Source organism: Solanum pennellii, chromosome 10 (genome assembly GCF_001406875.1).
Source record: "Solanum pennellii chromosome 10, SPENNV200".
NCBI lineage: Eukaryota > Viridiplantae > Streptophyta > Magnoliopsida > Solanales > Solanaceae > Solanum > Solanum pennellii.
This window is the reverse complement of record NC_028646.1, coordinates 76,739,819-76,758,631: the sequence shown is the minus strand read 5'-3', so window position 1 is coordinate 76,758,631 and position 18,813 is coordinate 76,739,819. Positions and strand designations below refer to the sequence as shown.

Below are 18,813 nucleotides of genomic sequence, written 5' to 3'. Positions count from 1 at the left end.
TATTTAATGAATTGAAATATGTGAGATACTCTCTTCTTGATAAATAATAATGACGTCATAATAAATTATTTTACGAACGAATGACGATTGACACAACAAGTGTCACACATGCAAACCTTATTCATGCATGTGAGATACTTGTTGGTTATGCGAATATCATTCATGCATGTATGACATGTGTCTTTTGTAACGCATTAAACGTATTTACATATGTCGACACATTTTTCAACCACTTTATTGGACATAAACCCCTCCAAATTATGAAGTAATTATTTAAATTTTTATTTTTTGTCAAATTAAAAAATTACTTATTTATCTTTAAAATTATACCATTATTAATCAATATTCTGTAGTGGAGTAGCTTTTTCATCTTATTAAATTAATTTAATCACATGAAACATAGGGTAACCAATAACTCCAAAAATCTTCCTAAATTTACTCATTATAACCTTTTCATTTAATTAATTATACATTGACTAGACAGTCTCTCTTGGGAATTGCAACAGTGTTTGACCAGCAAATCAATAATATATGATGATTAATTATATGCAGCCTTTTGATTAATCAGAATATATATTTTAATTTGTTATATAACATACTTTTTACATTAAAAAATAAAACTAAAGATATAATCAATTAAACATTAAATACCTTTGATAGAATACATTGATTATTCCTTCAACTTAGATTCAATTAATAGAACATTACATATCTTTCACACAATACACTGATAGCCCCTTCAACTTTTATTTCAATTTCAAATTTATGATTTGATTTAATTAAACATTCAAATACATGTTAAAATGTTTCTTTTATTAGTTAAAAATTTTTAAAAGCTCTTTATTTATATTTTTAGATATGCATTTTTAATAACAAAATATTCAATGTAATTTTATAGACAGTGTATTCAAATTTATTAGAATTGAGATTGATAGGTAAAATTAAAAAATATAACATATTTCAAGAAGTTACTAGACAATTGTGGATGCACACATGTTTTTTAAATTTCGCAAATAGTTAAATGCTTAATGACAATAAATCTTAATTTGAAGGATTTAAAATAAAATTTACAAACAAATTTAAGGACTGTCGATATAGATATTTTATTAAAAGGATCGAAATAAAATATATCAATAATTGAGGGACCAAAAATAGTAGCGAAAAAGTTTCCTTTGTTAAAGCAAAAAACAGAGAGGACTTCTCGTCCAGTGTTGGAAGCGTAAAACTCCAAATATGGGAATCTCTCTTATGCTTTAAAACCAAACAAGAATCTCTTCTTCATCAATTTTCTCTAAAATCTATGGTACGTTTATCTTCTTCTTTCATTTTTCACTTTGTAAAGAGAGAAAAAAACTTAATTTTTGGTTTTTGAATGAGCTGAAATGGTGGAATTTTACCCCAAATTCTTAACTTTTCGTTGTTTCTGGGTTTTTGGGTAATGTAGGATATCTGATATAGATCAAAATTGATTGTTGCATTGATCACCGAAAAATTTCAGGTAAGTTTTATGGTTTTTGTATTTTTATGGTGTTTTCTTACTTGTAATAAGTTATGAAAATCGCAAAGAACTCATTTTTATTTGCATGGAGTTTATAGGGTGCAATTGAAGTTTTTATTTCAAAATTGATAGGCGAAAAACATGACCTAGAAAATCTCCAGTTGCAGAAGTTGACTCCAGAGAGAAAAAAATGCACTTAAGTACTTGTTGAATGTTTTGTCTTGCATTTGATTTGGATTTGTATTGTATGAATTGCATATTTCCAGTATTGGTTTGGGAAAATGACAAAAGTACCTTTCTGCAAAGAAGGGAGAAGGGGAAAGGCACCTAGTGCTGCATTTCTTGAGCTGTTTTTGCAGCTAATAAGTTATGGACTTTCAGAAAATGATATATGTTACAACACAACTACTAAAAACCTATACTTTATTTGAATCTACTTTCTCCAAAGCCTCTTTCTTTGTTTAAGTGTCTCCATAACCATTTCATAATTAAACTCAGATTGTGGATCTTCTTACTCCATCCTCGCTAGACCCCACTTGTGGGATTACACCGGGTATGTTGTTGTTGATGTTGTCATATTCCACCTCGTTGTTTATTAAGCGTGTTTCCCACTTGATTAGTTGGATCTTTTCTCGTTGTTATCTTTCCACGAAAAAGTTTTTTTAGTTTGATACAACTTCTTGATCACCTATTTCTCTTCTTGCACTTTTTCAATTACCCCCTACCAAATCATTTGCAACGTGCAATTACTAGCTAGGGGCATTCTCAAATTTTTGGTCGTATGAGTACTAACTTCACATCTCAGATTTTCGACGAACTCCTGTAATTCTGTACATTCACTGCATAGATGAAGCTCTTTATCAAGTTAATACCTAGTCCTGATACCATCTTAAAAACCAGTAGAATCATCCTCAGGTACCTTAATTGTTGTTTCTCAGCCTCACATGAAAATTGTAGATGTGAGATTTGAGCAGGTGTCAATTGTGAGTTGCCCAGTGTAAAACTGTTATCCACCTGTAGGAAATAGCCTATTCAACATTTTTCTACCTCCATCACCAAAATAAAAAGGGAAGGCAAAAGCGGGTCACCCTGCCTTAAATCTCTTTGCACATGGAAGAAACCTGAAGAAGTGCTATATATTAGAACTTCTGTTTTTGAGTTTTCAGTGTTAGATTTGATGGGCCAACTTTTGCTTTGATGATTGCTCCGTCCTATGCGGAGCTTTAATGGCAGTATTTCACGTTTCCCTTCTTCTGTTATGTAGGGTGCTGATTTATTCTTCTTGCTGAACAATTTGGAGTTCTTTTTCAGGCTTACCTTGAGAAATGGTAAATTTATCTTGTTTCTCGATTCTCTAATAGTGTGCAGTTGGTCTTATATATCAGAAAAGAAAGTATATGGTCTCTTTAATCATAATTTTCATCTTAGTTGCGCGGACTCTCCACTTTTGGTGCCGCTCCCGTCTTGGATTCTCCAAAAATACACTACTTTTGGCGAATCCGACACGCACCCATTGACATTTTTGAAGAGTCCGAGCAACATAGGTTTTCATAAATGGAGGAAAAGCATCTATACTTTGTTTGTATGTCTTGTTCCTATACTGTGCAGGACAAAAATCTTTCTGGAGAAGATAATGATGACATTGATTGGGATACTGAAGATGAACTTGAAATACAAGAAATACAGGACACAGTGTTTTCCTCATGCACGGATTTAAGAACTACTGGGCAGCATGTTGTCTGTTGCGATGGGGAGGTAAATGCTTCAATTCTATATTTATACTTAAATGATATTTCTTGTCAAGGACATCTTTTTGGAACCAAAAGAAAAGAAGAAGATAGTTCATAGTATTGCATCTCAACTTGGTCTGTTTTGGTCTTCTCTTACCTGAAGGCGAGCTCGTCATCAGTACCCTTCCGGTCCAAGTTCATTCAGCAGTTTGTAGTGATGGGATTTCCTGAAGAATCTATTGCAAAAGCAATAGAGCAAAACGGTATTTTAATTTTCCAAGTCTTTATACAACTAAAATTTGATTTTTCAACTATGGTATTTATGTTATTTGACTTGAAATGCAGGAGAAAATTCAGATTTGGTGCTGGATTCTCTTTTGACTTTTAAGGTGCGTAGTGTCTGCCTCATTGTTTTGCAAACTGCTCATTTTAGACTTTGTTACGGGATGTTTGAGAGAATGAAGAAATTCTTGTTCAATACACCCTTCCTTTGGCAACCACTTATTCTTCTAATGGTGCCTATATATGCCACCACTTGCCTAAGATGGTTTAGCGACACATGTTTACTTGTCTAGAGTAAAATCTAGATTAATCAAGGTTTTAAATGGAGATGATGACACATATTAGGACTCAGTAAGAGATTGTAAGATGTGAATGCTGGATTCCTAGGTTTTGACTGTGCGATCATTGATGCCAATTGTTCTTTTTCTGGTCTGCACAGTTTTGATAGCAAGCTTGAATTGTGTTAAGAATATACATGAGTTTTATCTCTCTCCATTGTAATGACGATTTTCTTCTGTTCTTTCATTTTTTTTCTCATGTAATGGCCCTCAAATGCTAGCAAACCCCTCTATCTCCAAAAAAAGAAGAAATAATCTTTATTTTTGCAGGCCCTTGATGACTCTCCTGAAGAACAGCCCAGTGTTAGCCCTCCGCTGGAACCCTCCATTAGTTCTGATGACAGCGCTTCTGAATACAACAAGAACGTTTTGGATAATGTTTATGAGGATGATAGTTGGTCTTCTGACTCAGACAACTACATAGTATGTTATCCTCAGCCATACACTATTCTCAATTTTTTTTCAATGTCTAACTGTGACATAGAAGTTAGTGAATCTGGTTTCTCTTTGTTCAAAATACATTTATTCATTTTTCTGATCAAGCACTTCTTTTAATCTCTGCAACACATTATTTATGTTATTCGATGTAGTTATATGGTAGTGAACACCCATGAATTCCTCTCGTACTAGATTTTATGACTAATATGAGGTGGTTTAGTTTTAGGACAAGTACCAACAGAATTAAGGGTATCTGTGATTTTCAGTAGTTATATTTGATGGTCGTCATGCTCTTCCTCTTGGGGGACACACGTGATATTTCCTCCTTTTTCCTTTTTTGATATGAGATTTGTGGGGACATAGAAGTGGTTTGTTTGGATATAATCTCTACAAATGAAGAGATAGTCACCTGTAAAGATAGTGCTGAAAGTTGGACGAGTGATTCAAAATCACTCTTAGCTGCTCACTATTTTTTGGGGCTTAAAGGACATTTTTCTCCATATATTTATGCATCAACTAATACTTCTTTTTAGCATTTAAGATATTGCTGGTCCTGAATCCTGTTATTAGTTTTCTGGGCACAACTATGTAAGGTTTTTCTGACATTTTTCTTTTAAAATGTGTGGTAGAATACTGTTAAGCAGTGCTACTTGAATGACGAGGGAAGTTCTTTGTCTGAAAAAGAAAAGATGTTATTGTTCCTGGGAAATATGGGATATCCAGCGGAAGAGGCCTCCATAGCAATGGATAGATGTGGTAAGTATATTATTTGTACTGTACATAACTAATGTTATCTATATCTTTTGACAATTAGAGCTGTTCGGATTTAACTTATTTTTAGTAGCTTTTTGAATTTAAGCTCTTTTATTTGTGATGTGTGCTTTTAAGCACTTACTTTTAAGGCTAAACATGTACCAAAAAAAGCTAAATGTCAAAAGTTGGGTAGGACAAACTTATAACTTTTAGCTTTTAGCATTTAGCTTATAAGCTACTTACAAAAAGCTAATCCGAACACTCCCTTAGTTTGGCTTTTGATATATATTAATCATGCCAAGGTTTTATCACTGACTGAAGAAATCTTGTTCATGCAAGTTCTGGTTGATGCTACCAATTTGAAGTTTTGGTTAACTTTTTGCCAATAATGTTGTATTTCAAACAAAATCTGCTTATTGACGCTACAGCAATTCTGAACATCTCCATGATGTGAAATGGAACTGCCTGGAGACTTTAATTTTTTGGTGTAAACATAACTGTATAGAGGAAATAGAGGAATTAGTAGAATTTCTAGGAGCTTTGTAAAGCTAGTGTCTACTTGTTTTGTAACTTGTTTCTGATGGTGGCCAGCATTCCCAATGCTGAAGAATACAACAGTACTAATTCTCAAAAAAAAAAACATCTTTTTAGAATTGCAACTCCTATTTTTTAAATTTCATTTCCAGGTAATTAATATCCTCTTCACAACTTTCTAGGTCCAAAAGCATCACTCCCTGAATTGGTAGATTTTATTTGTGCTGCTCAAATGTCAAGAGCGGAAGATCCCTATCTCCTAGAAGATGTGAAGGTAAACTTTCCCCTCACGGTATTTTGAAATGGAATTAAGTGAGCTAACAATTTATTCAAATTTCTTTGCATTTGTAATTGCAAATTAGTATAACCATTATTCATAGAATTGATGCCTCCTTACCATTGTGACAGCCAAACCTGAAGGATATATTGAATGATTGTGGTGGATACAAAAAGAGGAAAATGTACAATGAATTGTGCAAACGGAAAAAGCAAAGGGAGATTTCTGTTGAAGAGACAATTCGATTGCCCAAACCGATGATTGGCTTTGGAATTCCTACCGAATCAGTTCCAAGAATGGTTCAAAGAATTCTTCCCGAGAAAATCATTGGCCCGCCTTATTTCTATTATGAAAATGTCGCCCTGGCTCCAAAGGGTGTGTGGGACACCATTAAGAGGCATTTGTATGAGATTGAGCCCGAGTTTGTTGACTCGAAGTACTTTTCTGCAACTGCAAGAAAAAGAGGGTATCTTCATAATCTGCCGATTGAAAACAGATTTCCTTTGTTTCCACTTCCCCCACGGACCATTCATGAGGCACTTCCCCTTTCGAAGAGATGGTGGCCATCTTGGGATACTAGATCAAAGTTGAACTGCTTACAAACAGCCATTGGGAGTGCAAGGTTGACGGATAAGATCAGGAAAGCTGTCGAGAAGTATGATGGTGAGCCACCTATGGAAATACAGAAATATGTACTTTATCATTGCAAGAAGTGGAATTTGGTCTGGGTAGGAAGAAACAAAGTTGCCCCTTTGGAACCTGATGAAGTTGAAATGCTATTGGGGTTCCCAAAGAATCACACAAGGGGAGGAGGTATAAGTAGGACGGACAGATACAAGTCACTCGGTAACTCTTTCCAGGTTAGCCAAAACCATCTTTCTTTGATGTTCACTGCATATATTCAAGTCTTATTTTCTTCTCCCTTAACCTTTTTCCCATAATCTTGGGTTTGCAGAATGTAGTGAAATGATTTTTGTTGATTGACACAATCTCTTTTTTCGTTGGAGTAATTTTAAATATGATGCTTGTATCAATATGTGTATTAGGTTGACACAGTGGCGTACCACTTATCCGTGTTGAGAGACTTGTTTCCAAATGGAATCAATGTATTATCACTCTTCTCTGGCATTGGTGGTGCTGAAGTTGCTCTCTACCGTCTTGGTGTTCCCCTCAACAATGTTGTTTCAGTTGAAAAGTCTGAAGTGAACAGGAATATTGTGAGAAGCTGGTGGGAGCAAACAAATCAGAGGGGGAATCTCATACATTTTGACGATGTGCAGCTGCTGAGCAGAGATCAGTTGAAGAAGTTAATAGAATCAGTTGGAGGATTCGATTTAGTGATTGGTGGAAGCCCATGTAACAACCTTGCAGGCAGTAACAGAGTGAGCAGGGATGGGCTTGAAGGCAGAGAGTCTTCTCTGTTTTTTGATTATGTTCGGATATTGGATGATGTCAAGTCCATAATGTCTAGACATAGATGATACTCTCTCTCATTTAGATATCCTATTCCTTTTTCTTAACCTTGCCAAGGCTTAAGGTTATTCTTAATTAGTAGGGTGAAATCAAACTAGATACTAATTGCAATTATGAAACTGATGAAATTTTGGTGGTTGATGAAGTAATGTTATTGTTTCTGGTTCAGTTTTTCCAGAACCAGGTATCTAAAGAATATATAAGAGTATATCACTTCATCCTTTCTATTATACAAGCTTAATTGCTATAGGGTAATTCCAATGGCCTCATACTCTTTCAATCTTTTCACAGAAACTTTCAAACCCAATTACATTCACAAGACTTGCCTCATTTATTTTGGTGTTTCAGGGTATATATAAGTACATGTTTTCTGAATATGGTTGACGACTCCGGTTCGCACGGAATTTGGTGGGTTTATCAGGAGCCAATTTGGTTGACCACCATGTTTGACATGAGTAACATAATTTATTATGTCGTTTCAGGTTTATGAAATTGATGACTTTTTGTGTGTATTATGAGTATATTCTAAGCTTTTGTTGACTTCAATTTGCCTGAAATTTACTAGTTTCATCTTGAAAGGGTTTGGTGAACAATACTTACTCACTATGTTTGACATGACTAGCGTAGTTTATTTTAGTGTTTCAGGGTCACATATTGTTTAAACAAGAGCATCTAGACTTGTATAAATACATTTTAGAGTGAGTTATAATCTCCATAAGAGAGCAGAATAACTCTAAAGATGATCTGAAGAATTACTATACCTAGACTGAATATTCCATAAATTATCTAAAGAATTACTATACCTAGACTGAATATATCATGTATACATATTCAATGATCATAAAGAAATGGGAAATCGTTAAATATAAAGGAGAAAAAAAAAAAAAGCTTTAATCAACAGAAATGGGAAAACTCAAGGACCTAAATGATTCACCAAATAGGCAGAAATATAATTCAGGCACACAGCAAAGTCAGTAGTGGCAACTGGCAAAAGGCACAACTCACCCATTAAATGTACAAGAAAAAAAATGGACAACATTTTGGAGGCCACTAACAACTTGGACAGTTGCAAAGAATCCGTTCTTACAAATTGCACAAACATATTTGAGTAATCAAAGACAGAAATATGATGAGAGCTGAATATGGTAGCAGTTCAAAATCATCTGGAGAATAGTTATACAGTTTTGTTCTATAAATAGTTGCTCGTTTACCAATTGAAGTTGTGGCAAAATTTTTAGGATATAGCTGTGCCAGCCTTAAATAAAACTCACTCCTCAGATTGGAATATCCAGCATGTTCAACAGAACTGGTTTAGCCTGCTGCCGCAAGCATAAATGACATCTCAAGCATGATTTTCCTGCATGTGCCTTTTGTGGTCCCTCTCAGAATAATCAAGCCTCCCAGGCCTGTTTCTATCATCTGGAAAATACTCATGTCGCTTTCCCTCCATTGGTTTGTCTGAGGGGCTACCTGCCTTTCTCTTCCTACTGTTTGACTTTGGTGACCGATAACCCTTGTCAGCATCATCATATGGTTCCAGTTCCCCTTCTTCGACATAGTCAAGCTCTTCTCGACGTGAAGACTTCCACTTTGACCCTTGGTGATGTCCATCCCCAGCCTCATCTTGAAGCTTTGTGTGATATGTGTTCTCATGCTCTGGCCTGTTTGAAGGCTTGGACCAGCTTTCCTTTCTTTCCCGTTTGTTTTTCTCGTTCCCAGCTGACAGTTCTATTCCATCCTCCAATTCTCTCTCAATGAGATCATCGTCGTCCATAACATCAGTTTTCTTGGTTACATCCCCTTGAGCCTTCCTGCGTTTCTCCAATGCTGCCTTGACCTTGTTCTCGACAGCTGCTTTAACCTTGTCTTTATCTATCTTTCTAACTTCTTGTGGTGACTGGCCAACTGCATCATCCATGTTCTCCAGGGCTCTACCATGGTACTTTTCCTTTGATTCCCCTTTGTGCCTTGGTTCAGATTTCCTAGTGTTCCCTTCCTGATCATCTTCAGTGTTACTCTCAGAACCATACCTTGATCTACTTTGTACCTCTGCTGTACTACCCTGATAAGACACCTGCTCTCTTTCATGGGTCTGTCTATCATTCATCTCACCATCCCCAATACCATCTGAAAAGTTATGTTCAGCACTTCCATAGTCATTATTGCTATTTTGAGCTGTCCTTGTAAGGCCACTGTGATTATCAGCGTACGGTTGATCAGGAGTTTCCCTAGAGGACGCAGGATTGGAGCTTCCTGCATTTGTATTAGCACCTCCACCCACGGAGTTGCTGTTATTTGCACCATGCTCTTCTTGTGCAGCTGAAGATTTTCCAGAAGGCCTTTGATTTCCACCAGCACTTCCTTCTGCTTCACTAGCCTGAGGTGGTACTCTATTTTGCTCATACAATTCTAGCATTTGATTGCTCACCTCTGCAAGGGTAAAGAATACAAGTAAGATAGAGAAGATCTATTGCATTACTGTTTGTACTCAACACTCCCTTCCCGCCCAATCTTAGTCCTCAATTAGAAAAAAAATAATCAAAAGGCTCATTTCAGAACATTTCCATGTACTGATGTGGCAATCCTTGAAAGTAAACCAGACTGGGTTTATCCAATACCACAAATTTCATAAAGTATACATATCCAAGGCAAGACACCAACCCTCCAGTTGGCGTGGGGTAACATCAAACTCCTGCCACCAAACCTTCTCGCCATCAGATGGGAGCTTTACTTTGAGAAACTTGGCTGCAAGGAAAATGGCCCCTGCTGCAATGTGATGGGGCTTAAATTGCAAGCATAAGGACGTCCGAAGCCTGCATGCGGCTCTCCCACGTCAACTAGAGATAAGTGTGACCATCAATTGGTACCATACAAAAATTATATAGAAGAAAAATACATTACCCATCATTCACAAAGTTCCATGCAACTTGAGCTAGGGCATTTTGAGCAACCTTGAATTTCTTTATTGCCTCAACAAGGGGTTTATATGGATGATGTACATTAAGATCAAAAGCAAGAGTTGCAAGAACAACCCTCTCTCCGGACAAAATTAGTTCTTTTTGTTGTTCATATACTTCCTGCATAAGTTGCAAAATTTTCAGATTATTTTACTATGTAAATACTAAGACCCTGGAAATGATTAAAGGTACCAGGGGAACCATATTAACTCCAAACTGAACAACCGTCAACTGACCATACAAGCAAAATCTTTCAGGTATAAGCATGATGAAGAAATTATTAGGGCAAAAAAAATCCAAGAGGACCTAAATTTTTTTTTTTTTAAAATGGTAATTTTCAAGAGGACCTAAAATTAGAACATGGAACAAATAGGTATGTACAGAGCACAACCACCAGGGCAATGAGCAATACCTTTTGCTTGATCCTCTGAATAGCTTCAGAATCCTTTTTATGAATGATCTCATAAGAAACAAGTATAACATCTTTCAGGGGACGAGGAGTTTCTTCAACCTTTCCTGCTAGGAACATGCATACTGTGGCAACGGTCTGCAAAAGGTATGGAAGTTGGGCAGAAAATTAGTGAATTCTAACTATACCACATAATTTAGCTAGTTAGTACAATTATCCATGAAGATGTCCATTATTTTTCATTTCTTGTAACTGACAAGTGGAAGTCCATTATATACTAGTAATACAAATTTTCCTTCCCCAGCCAGTACAAGATTATTACTTCAAAACACCAGTCGAACAACAAATATTCATGAAAATGCACTATAAATGACAGGCAAACTCCTTCCAGAGGAACGAAAAAATTGTCCAGTGTCATACTAGACATATGATTAGATGGGACTATGATTTTTTTCTTGTCCAATGGAATACTAGACACAAATTATCCAGGCACTGCAACTACACCATCACTTTAGGTTGAACAAGACGAAGAATTCTTGCCACATCTTGGCACTACCAGTTGAAGCAGTAAACAATCCAATGATTCCAAACGTTATGGGAGCTTGAGAAAGCCACATAGAAAAACAACCAACCCAAGCACAGTAAAATCTTATGGAATTTCACTAGAGGAAAAAAAAAACATTATAAATAGAACATAAAGTCCAAGGAATTCCACTAACAGTGAATCAAACTTCCATTTTTCATCAGAAACAACCATAGACGAGACAAACCAACTAAGACGATGCAACCAGCTATAGAGGTAAGATGAGAAATATATTTTCCTCCACTCTTCCTTCCCTTGGCCTTCCAAGTTTCTTATTGCTGCGAAAATTTCTTGAACTGTTGCCTATCATTCTATGATCTTTCAATTAAGGTGCGATTACTATAGTTCTCTTAGTATCATATAGAACCAAGACATCTAACTTAAATTGTTCTTCAGACTTCTGTAATTCATCATTTTTGAACTGCTTCTCCCTATGACATAATTGGAATTTTGCGCTTAATACTCTTGAAAAAATGCTTATAGGTATGGTGATCTAGGGTCCGACTATATTTTAGTAGGTATTGCGAATTTGATCTAGTCAAATGAAAGGTTTCTATCTTGAGAATCAGAAGTCAGTGCTCCTCTATGTTGAACACTACTTCATGCTGAATGCTTGCTGAATAGAAGCTCAACAAACTAGTTCATTAAAAAATTGCATATCCAGTGGAATGAGAATGTTGAGATGGATGTGTGGGCATACTAGGAGAGATAAGATTAAAATGAAGATATCCGGGACAGGTGGGAGTAGCCTTTGAGGAGAGCGAGATACGGGAGGCGAGGTAGAGATTGTTCAGGCTTGTGAAGAGGAGATGCACGGCTGCACTAATGTGGAGGTGTGAGGGGTCTGCTATGGATGGTTTCAGGTGAGGTAGAGGCAGGCAGAAGAAGCATTGTTTTGTATTACATGGAGTACTGCACCATTATTCACTATGCAGTATTAGAATATATGTTATGCAGTCACTCTTTCATTTAACAAATATAAAAAAAAAGGTCAAGCAATTATAGATGCAATAGATGGTAAAACTGAAACAGAAAGCTACTTACCCTCCTATCATTCCTTGAATGAGATTGCCGGAGAAAGAATCGATGACAAAATATAATTGCCGTGGCAATTGTTACCTGAGGCCTGCAAGCACGGGACAATTGAACCATGTATGATAATGGTTAATTCATACTTGAGGGAAATATGATTCTGCATTTATGACAAGTCTGAGAAAGCGTAAAAAATGGGAGTTCTTATAAGAACTCCCAATACTATAAACTTCTGTATAATAATCCAAATATCTTACCTAATATAATAAAATAATGTATATCAGCAAAGGAACAGGATGAGACTTGAAGTCACTGAAGAACATTCAGCTTCAACTTTTCTTAATCGTCCCATTTTGAAATATTTACATTAGAAGTAAACTCATAAGCATGAAAAAAGCAACTGCCTCATCTAAACCTCCAAAACATATACATGGTATGTGAGGCATGCAGCCTAGGATTCCGCTCTTAGAGCAAATAATCGAAGAAGATGCAAAATTGTAGATTGTTTATAGCATTGAAATCTACCTCAGGACCCACTATAGTAAACTGAATAGTACCACAATTCCCCTAGAGTTACAAAATGGAAATAATATTGCCTGGAGTCCCTAGCTAGAGGCAAGAGTGCAACACTTGAGGTGGGGTTTTGAGCGCACGTCACAGGTTTGAACCCATTCATAAGAAAAAGGCAGGTATTTAAGTGGAGAAAGTAGAAGAGCAACACATTACTCATATAGCTCCAAACCATCGATACAAGCCCGGGGGGATTTCTCGGTTCAAAAAAAGGTAATAAAGATGCAGCAAAGCCTGGAACATGAATGCACTCTAGGTCATGCAAAAACACAGGAATGAGCGTTTTAACACTGAAATAAACCCACTTTCATTGTGTTTCTTTTACAAAACACAAACTACAGCATCTTCTATACTACTTGTATGAGGGGCTTCCAGCATAATCCTGAGTTCCTGGCTATTGAGTTGTTAAAAGCTATTAAATAGTCACTTGAGATAGTTCCCATGCTCTTCGGACTATTTATTTCTCTTTCCAACAAGAGATGAATAGATTAACCTACATGCACGATTTCATAGCTATATGTTTTGACTCTTTTTCATAATTTCCAAAAAAAATCAGGATTTAATCAAGACCACACCCAGAAGACTTTCTGAAGTATATAGAAAACCTTATTTTCACGTCAAGATAAAGCTCTAGTCATGATCTGAGCTAGACCTAAGAACTGAATAGGGAAATCTAGGCATACAAACCTTCAAAGAGTTGGAACTTTTTCTACAGTTTTTTAAAAAAAAATGGTAATGCTGTATTCCTACAAGGTGAAGCTCAATGATTGACTGTTACTTCTAAAACTGTTCAATCAAGATATCATAGAACTTCCAAAAAAACAAGGAACAACCAAAAGGAAAATTTGATCTCATCTTGAGATCTCTCCTTGAAATTAGCTGAAATACCCAAGCTAGCGGTTGCTTGTTTGCTCTTCTCAGGAAACAAATTGAGAAATAAGATCCTGCTGTAGATTACAGCAATCATGATACATTGTGTGTGCAACAAGTAGGTATGGCAAAGCCCCAAGGAAAATAAACTCAACAGGTAGGATGGAATGCTCTTTCAACAATTCAGCTAGTTCAAGAAAAATTAGCTGAAAAGCAATATTATTACCTTGGCCGCGATTTATGAAAAACAGAATTTTTTAGATACCCTAGAACTAAGTAGATCATACGCAGACACTTGTAGTTCTCTTTTCTTTCTTTTTTAGAAGATGACAGGAGAAAGTCTAGGTTTAGTTGGAGCAAGACCAGTGTCGATATCTGGGATTGTAAAAACAAGTTAATATAGTGATGTAACAAGGTCAAAGTATCCATCAATTATTGTAATAGGCTCACTCAAGAGGTGTTTAAACTAAAAGCTAACTCGGCTGGGCCCTTCACTTCACTTGAATGGTGATTTAATGCAGACACTCAAAGGACTAAGGTGTGCACCCAATCACCCATATACTTATTGTCACTCTACCGTACAGAGGAAAATAATAGATAATAAATATTGGCAAAATGATACACTAACTCGATATGAAACTTCATGAATATTATCTTAACGATTTGGAATAGGGATAGGAATTTACTATAAAGATTAGTTACCAACATCTTTTTCATATAATAGTTACTAACATCTTTTAAAATTATCATGGGATTCAAGAAAAGAAGGGAAGGATTCTGGAAATGGTTTGCTTGATTATTCCCACAAGCAAAATATGGAAAGAAAATGAACATAATAATCACATTCCTACAGAAATTCCTAATTACCTAATTATATAGGGATATGGGAATCTTTTCATATTTTACATAGTTCAGGTTTTCAGGGCATTTTAACACAGTCCCTCAAGATGTGGAGCGTACATATTGTATGCTCCTAGCTTGCCACAAAATAGTCATGCACTAATTTTGTCAGAACATATGATAAAATCTAAAATATCCACAAGGTAAGTGTTGCAGGGATGTGGATGTTACGATGATTGTGCAGCCATACTAGATTAGACAAGATTAAAAATGAACGAACTCGCTAGAAGTGCAGGTAGCATGCATTGAGGATATGAGCAATACAAAGAAGAAATTAACCTTTACGAGAAATACAAATATGGAAAGAAAATAAATGTAAAAGTTACGTTCCTACAAAATCTCCTTATTATCTAATTAGGGGATATGAAAATCTTTCCAGATTAACAAAGTACACTTTTTTGCATATTTAATAATATCGCATTGTTGCATTTCAATGAAAATTATTGACCCTCATTCACACGAATTTCACTTCATATATTTCACTTAACTGTAGTTTTTCCAATTCATTTGTATAGAAAATTATCGTTTGTGTTAAAAGTTCCTTTCTTCCTTTACATATCTATTTTAATTCTTCTATTTTACGCCTTAAAATCCCCTGCAAGAAAGCCCTAGCACACTTTCTATAATGCGATTGACTGATGACTATGGTCTATTTAAAAAAAATAACTATGTTAAAAAAATATTAAAGATAAGAAGAGAATGAGAGGGCATCACAAAAGGGATTGAATGCATTGCTCGTACTAAAGAGACATCTAATGTAGATCCACAGATGTTGCAACAGACTACATGAACCTTAGTACCTCCTAGAATAACCTTAGATTAACAGTTCAATAGTACGGCAGAAATGCAACGCAGATAATACCAAGAGCTTGTTTGGCTTAGCTGAATTAAGTAGCTTTTGAGCACAAAGTGTTAAAAATAATTATTCAAGTGTTGGAGCCGGTTTATAAATACGCAGTTACATGTTCCAGTAGAAGTGCTGAAAACTAAATCAGCTGTTGCTATGCTTAGTAGAAATGCGTTGATAAACATTTTGTTATAATGACTAAAACATCCTTTGATTTGTTTACACTATTTACGAGCTGATTACAAGAAAATCTTTATTTTAAAATGAACCCAAATACAAATTAATTTATGTCAATCCACTTTTAGTTCTGAAGTGATTAAATAAATTTATCTTTTATAAATATAAATAATATATTTGCAGAACTCTCTTGTACTTAGACTATACTCTATAGTATTATTTTGTTGTAGATACTATTCCATTATCATAATGCTTTGTCGTGTTATCTTTAGTATTTTGTCATGGTTTCTTCACTTATGTTATTTCTTTTTCCCAACTGCTTCATTATATTTCTCCCTGAGCTGAGGGTCTATCGAAAACCTCCTCTTCACCTCCCTAGGTAAGGGTAAGGTCCGCGTACACACTACCCCTACCAAAACCCCAAAATAAGCTAAAAGATACTTAAAAACTATTTAATCTGCTTTCACGCCCTACCCAAAACTCCCTCCAAGTCATCCTTATCAACAAACAAACAAAAGAAGTATGGATCATACCAAGTCATGCGTTAGCAATTCTACCCATGCATAAAATAGTGTTGCACCTTCTAAGAGAAAATACTAAGAAACAATCACGAAATAACACAAAAAAGGTATCCAACTCAGAAATAAGGACTTACACTTTAAGCCGCATGCCCAAATCTTGTAGGAAGGTACAATATGACTTGCGTAGGTAAGTCTCTTTCTTCAAATCTATACCATTGAGTCGCGATGGGGAGTTCTCTTCAATTTCCTTCCTGGAGAGATACCAACGACCACCATTCTCATCTGGCCTTTCTTGAGAAGCCCTAAAACTGCCACCCTCATACGCTTCATGATGTGTTGAGGGGTCACCAGTCATCAGACCAGCCATCAGTGCCTCTTCAATCCCCACAGAAGCTATCAATGAGTTATGAAATGGTCTCTATGCACAACAGCAGTTATTTAGATGACCACCAGCGAGCAACATCCTATAAATAAATGAGACAGGAACACACAGGATTTGAACAGGAAAATAACCACATAGAGGCAGTGAGAACCTAAAATGAGAAGAGTCAAATTCACAAGAAGCAAGTGACTTCATTCTATATTAACATATGTCAAAATATTTAACAAACAAATGGAAGAACCAATTTAAATTTTCCAGCTTACAGTAACTATTTCTTTGAAGAGGCATTAATATAACTTCCTTTCTAGAAGGATGGCAGAACGACAAATCACAGCACAAAGCATTTGCTGAGAGCCGTGCAATGGTAAGCAACACATCTTTTCTAACAAACAATTGGCATATGGTACTTTCCAATGGCATTAATAAGTCTGAGCATACAACGCCCGCACTATACAATCAATGATTCTAATCACGAAGACTTTAACATATAAATAAGCCAGAACATGTTATCCATGAGACAAAGTATGTTGTTTCTTCCTAACTGCAACTGATTTTAGGGGATACAAAATTATAATATAATTTAAAATCCATATGGTCGAAGACATGAATTGAGCAAAGAACAAAATTGATGCCACCGCCAATTCAATTCATAGAAGACTACGAGTTAAAACCGTTGAGAAGTTTAGGCAAAACAAATAAAAGACTTCTCTTACCAAAGACCCTTCCACACGAGAGAAAATCAACTGGAACAGCTCGTGTAAGTCAAGAAGAAACTGCAAACAACAAAGCAAATCCATGCTTTAAGCAAGGAACCCCCAACTTACTCTCCTTATGGATTTACAACCTTTGAAAATTCTTAAGAAATTCTATAACCTTGATAACGAGTAGAATTCACCAAAATAGTAAGAATTTACACGCTCGAAATCACCAAAAAAATCAATTTTTTGAGTTGGAAGAAACATACATGTAGAATGAGTTGCTTTTCAAGGTAGGCAATTTAATTTGAATGTTAAATTTGTTCAAAACATATAAGAAATACTACTTAAAATAAGCAAGTCTCTTATGCTCAAAACTTAGGGCAGCTCAACCCTAAAGCCACTAAAGCAGTGGCTTTTAGGCCAAAGAACCTTAAAATTACAAATTCCCAAAAGAACCAAAAAGCCCCAAATTCAGTTCAAATAAACACACATACATCCTAAGATGCCAAATCGCACAGAAAAGAAATAAATTCAATTAAAAGAAGAAACACAACTCAAGATCAACCCAAAAGCAGAGCAAGCGGGCACCGACAGATACGGTAAACCCAACAGATTAAGGAGATAAACAAGAGACAAACCAAACAAATCTGATGAAGGCGATGTAAAATGTTAATTAAGCAATACCAGAATGTGTAGCTGCGTTTTGAAGGACCAAAAATAGCCTTTAAACTTATCTCCTTAAACCTAAATTCTCAGCTTGTGCTATACAAGATAGGGTTACAAAGAAACAAAAGCAAACAAGAAATAAAGATAACAACAAACCTGCTCGGCTTCGAGTAACTGAGGAGAGATTCTACTTCATCGCCGGCGAGATTTGCAGGCGAGAATCGGCGCCGATGAGGGCAATTTAGGAAATTGACGATAGGGGAAGGAGGGTTTGCTAGAAGAGAGAAGAGTGAAATAAGCCTAGTAACGAAAAAGGGGGCTTTACTGCAAATTGGGGAAAATCTCTTCATTTTATTAGATTTTCCGGTTCACTTAAACCGTCCGGTTTTTCGTATCCGGTTCGCTTAGCTTTTTTATTTTTTGCTAAACCATAATTACTTCTAACACATAACAGATAACTTACAACTAATTAGAATTCAATTTTTGAAGAAAAAATTGTAATATTAAAGTCTATTTTTAAGAGTTTCAAATTAGATCCAGTTTGGATGAGCTTAAAAAAAACGACTTTGAAAAAAACACTTTTGAAAGTGCTGAAAGTTATTTTTAAAATAAGTAGTTATGTGTTTGAATAAAAGTGCTTCAATTGAAAAAAAAGTTGTTGATATGTTTGGCAAATAAGTGCTCGTAAACACTTTTTTTAATCAAAATGTCTGAAATACCCTTAAAACTGCGAACATGATAAAAAGTTGATTAAATTAAGATTTTTATACTTAAAAAAATAAAACAAATTAATTTATATTTTACATCCATAAGTAATAATATTTCCTATCATTCACATATTTCTTTATCATCACAAAATTTTTATGATTATAATAATA

General features: G+C 35.5%; 2 protein-coding genes across 6 annotated transcripts; one reads left to right on the top strand and one right to left on the bottom strand.

Annotated features, from left to right (window-relative positions):
- Positions 1-1,164: 1,164 nt before the first annotated feature.
- On the top strand, positions 1,165-7,558 carry LOC107032235 (DNA (cytosine-5)-methyltransferase DRM1-like). 2 transcript variants are annotated; one of them, XM_027912043.1, is made up of 12 exons: positions 1,165-1,303; positions 1,445-1,498; positions 1,997-2,051; positions 2,763-2,826; positions 3,107-3,253; positions 3,392-3,491; positions 3,574-3,617; positions 4,119-4,271; positions 4,916-5,042; positions 5,756-5,847; positions 5,982-6,710; positions 6,897-7,558. In XM_027912043.1, the coding sequence occupies exons 4-12, from the start codon at positions 2,824-2,826 to the stop codon at positions 7,329-7,331; spliced, it is 1,830 nt and encodes a 609-aa protein (XP_027767844.1). In that variant the 5' UTR covers positions 1,165-1,303; positions 1,445-1,498; positions 1,997-2,051; positions 2,763-2,823; the 3' UTR covers positions 7,332-7,558. The 2 variants fall into 2 exon arrangements, with proteins under 2 accessions (XP_027767844.1, XP_015089305.1); XM_015233819.2 differs by lacking the exon at positions 1,997-2,051.
- Positions 7,559-8,294: 736 nt separating this feature from the next.
- Positions 8,295-18,261, bottom strand: LOC107002279 (cyclin-T1-4-like). 4 transcript variants are annotated; one of them, XM_015200235.2, is made up of 8 exons: positions 18,092-18,252; positions 17,285-17,344; positions 16,324-16,653; positions 12,317-12,398; positions 10,693-10,827; positions 10,225-10,400; positions 9,985-10,136; positions 8,295-9,753 (listed from the first exon to the last, which is right to left on the bottom strand). In XM_015200235.2, the coding sequence occupies exons 3-8, from the start codon at positions 16,554-16,556 to the stop codon at positions 8,666-8,668; spliced, it is 1,866 nt and encodes a 621-aa protein (XP_015055721.1). In that variant the 5' UTR covers positions 16,557-16,653; positions 17,285-17,344; positions 18,092-18,252; the 3' UTR covers positions 8,295-8,665. The 4 variants fall into 4 exon arrangements, with proteins under 4 accessions (XP_015055721.1, XP_015055723.1, XP_015055720.1 ...); XM_015200237.2 differs by having other exon boundaries at positions 16,324-16,607; XM_015200234.2 differs by lacking the exon at positions 17,285-17,344 and having other exon boundaries at positions 18,092-18,261.
- Between the last annotated feature and the right edge of the window lie 552 nt (positions 18,262-18,813).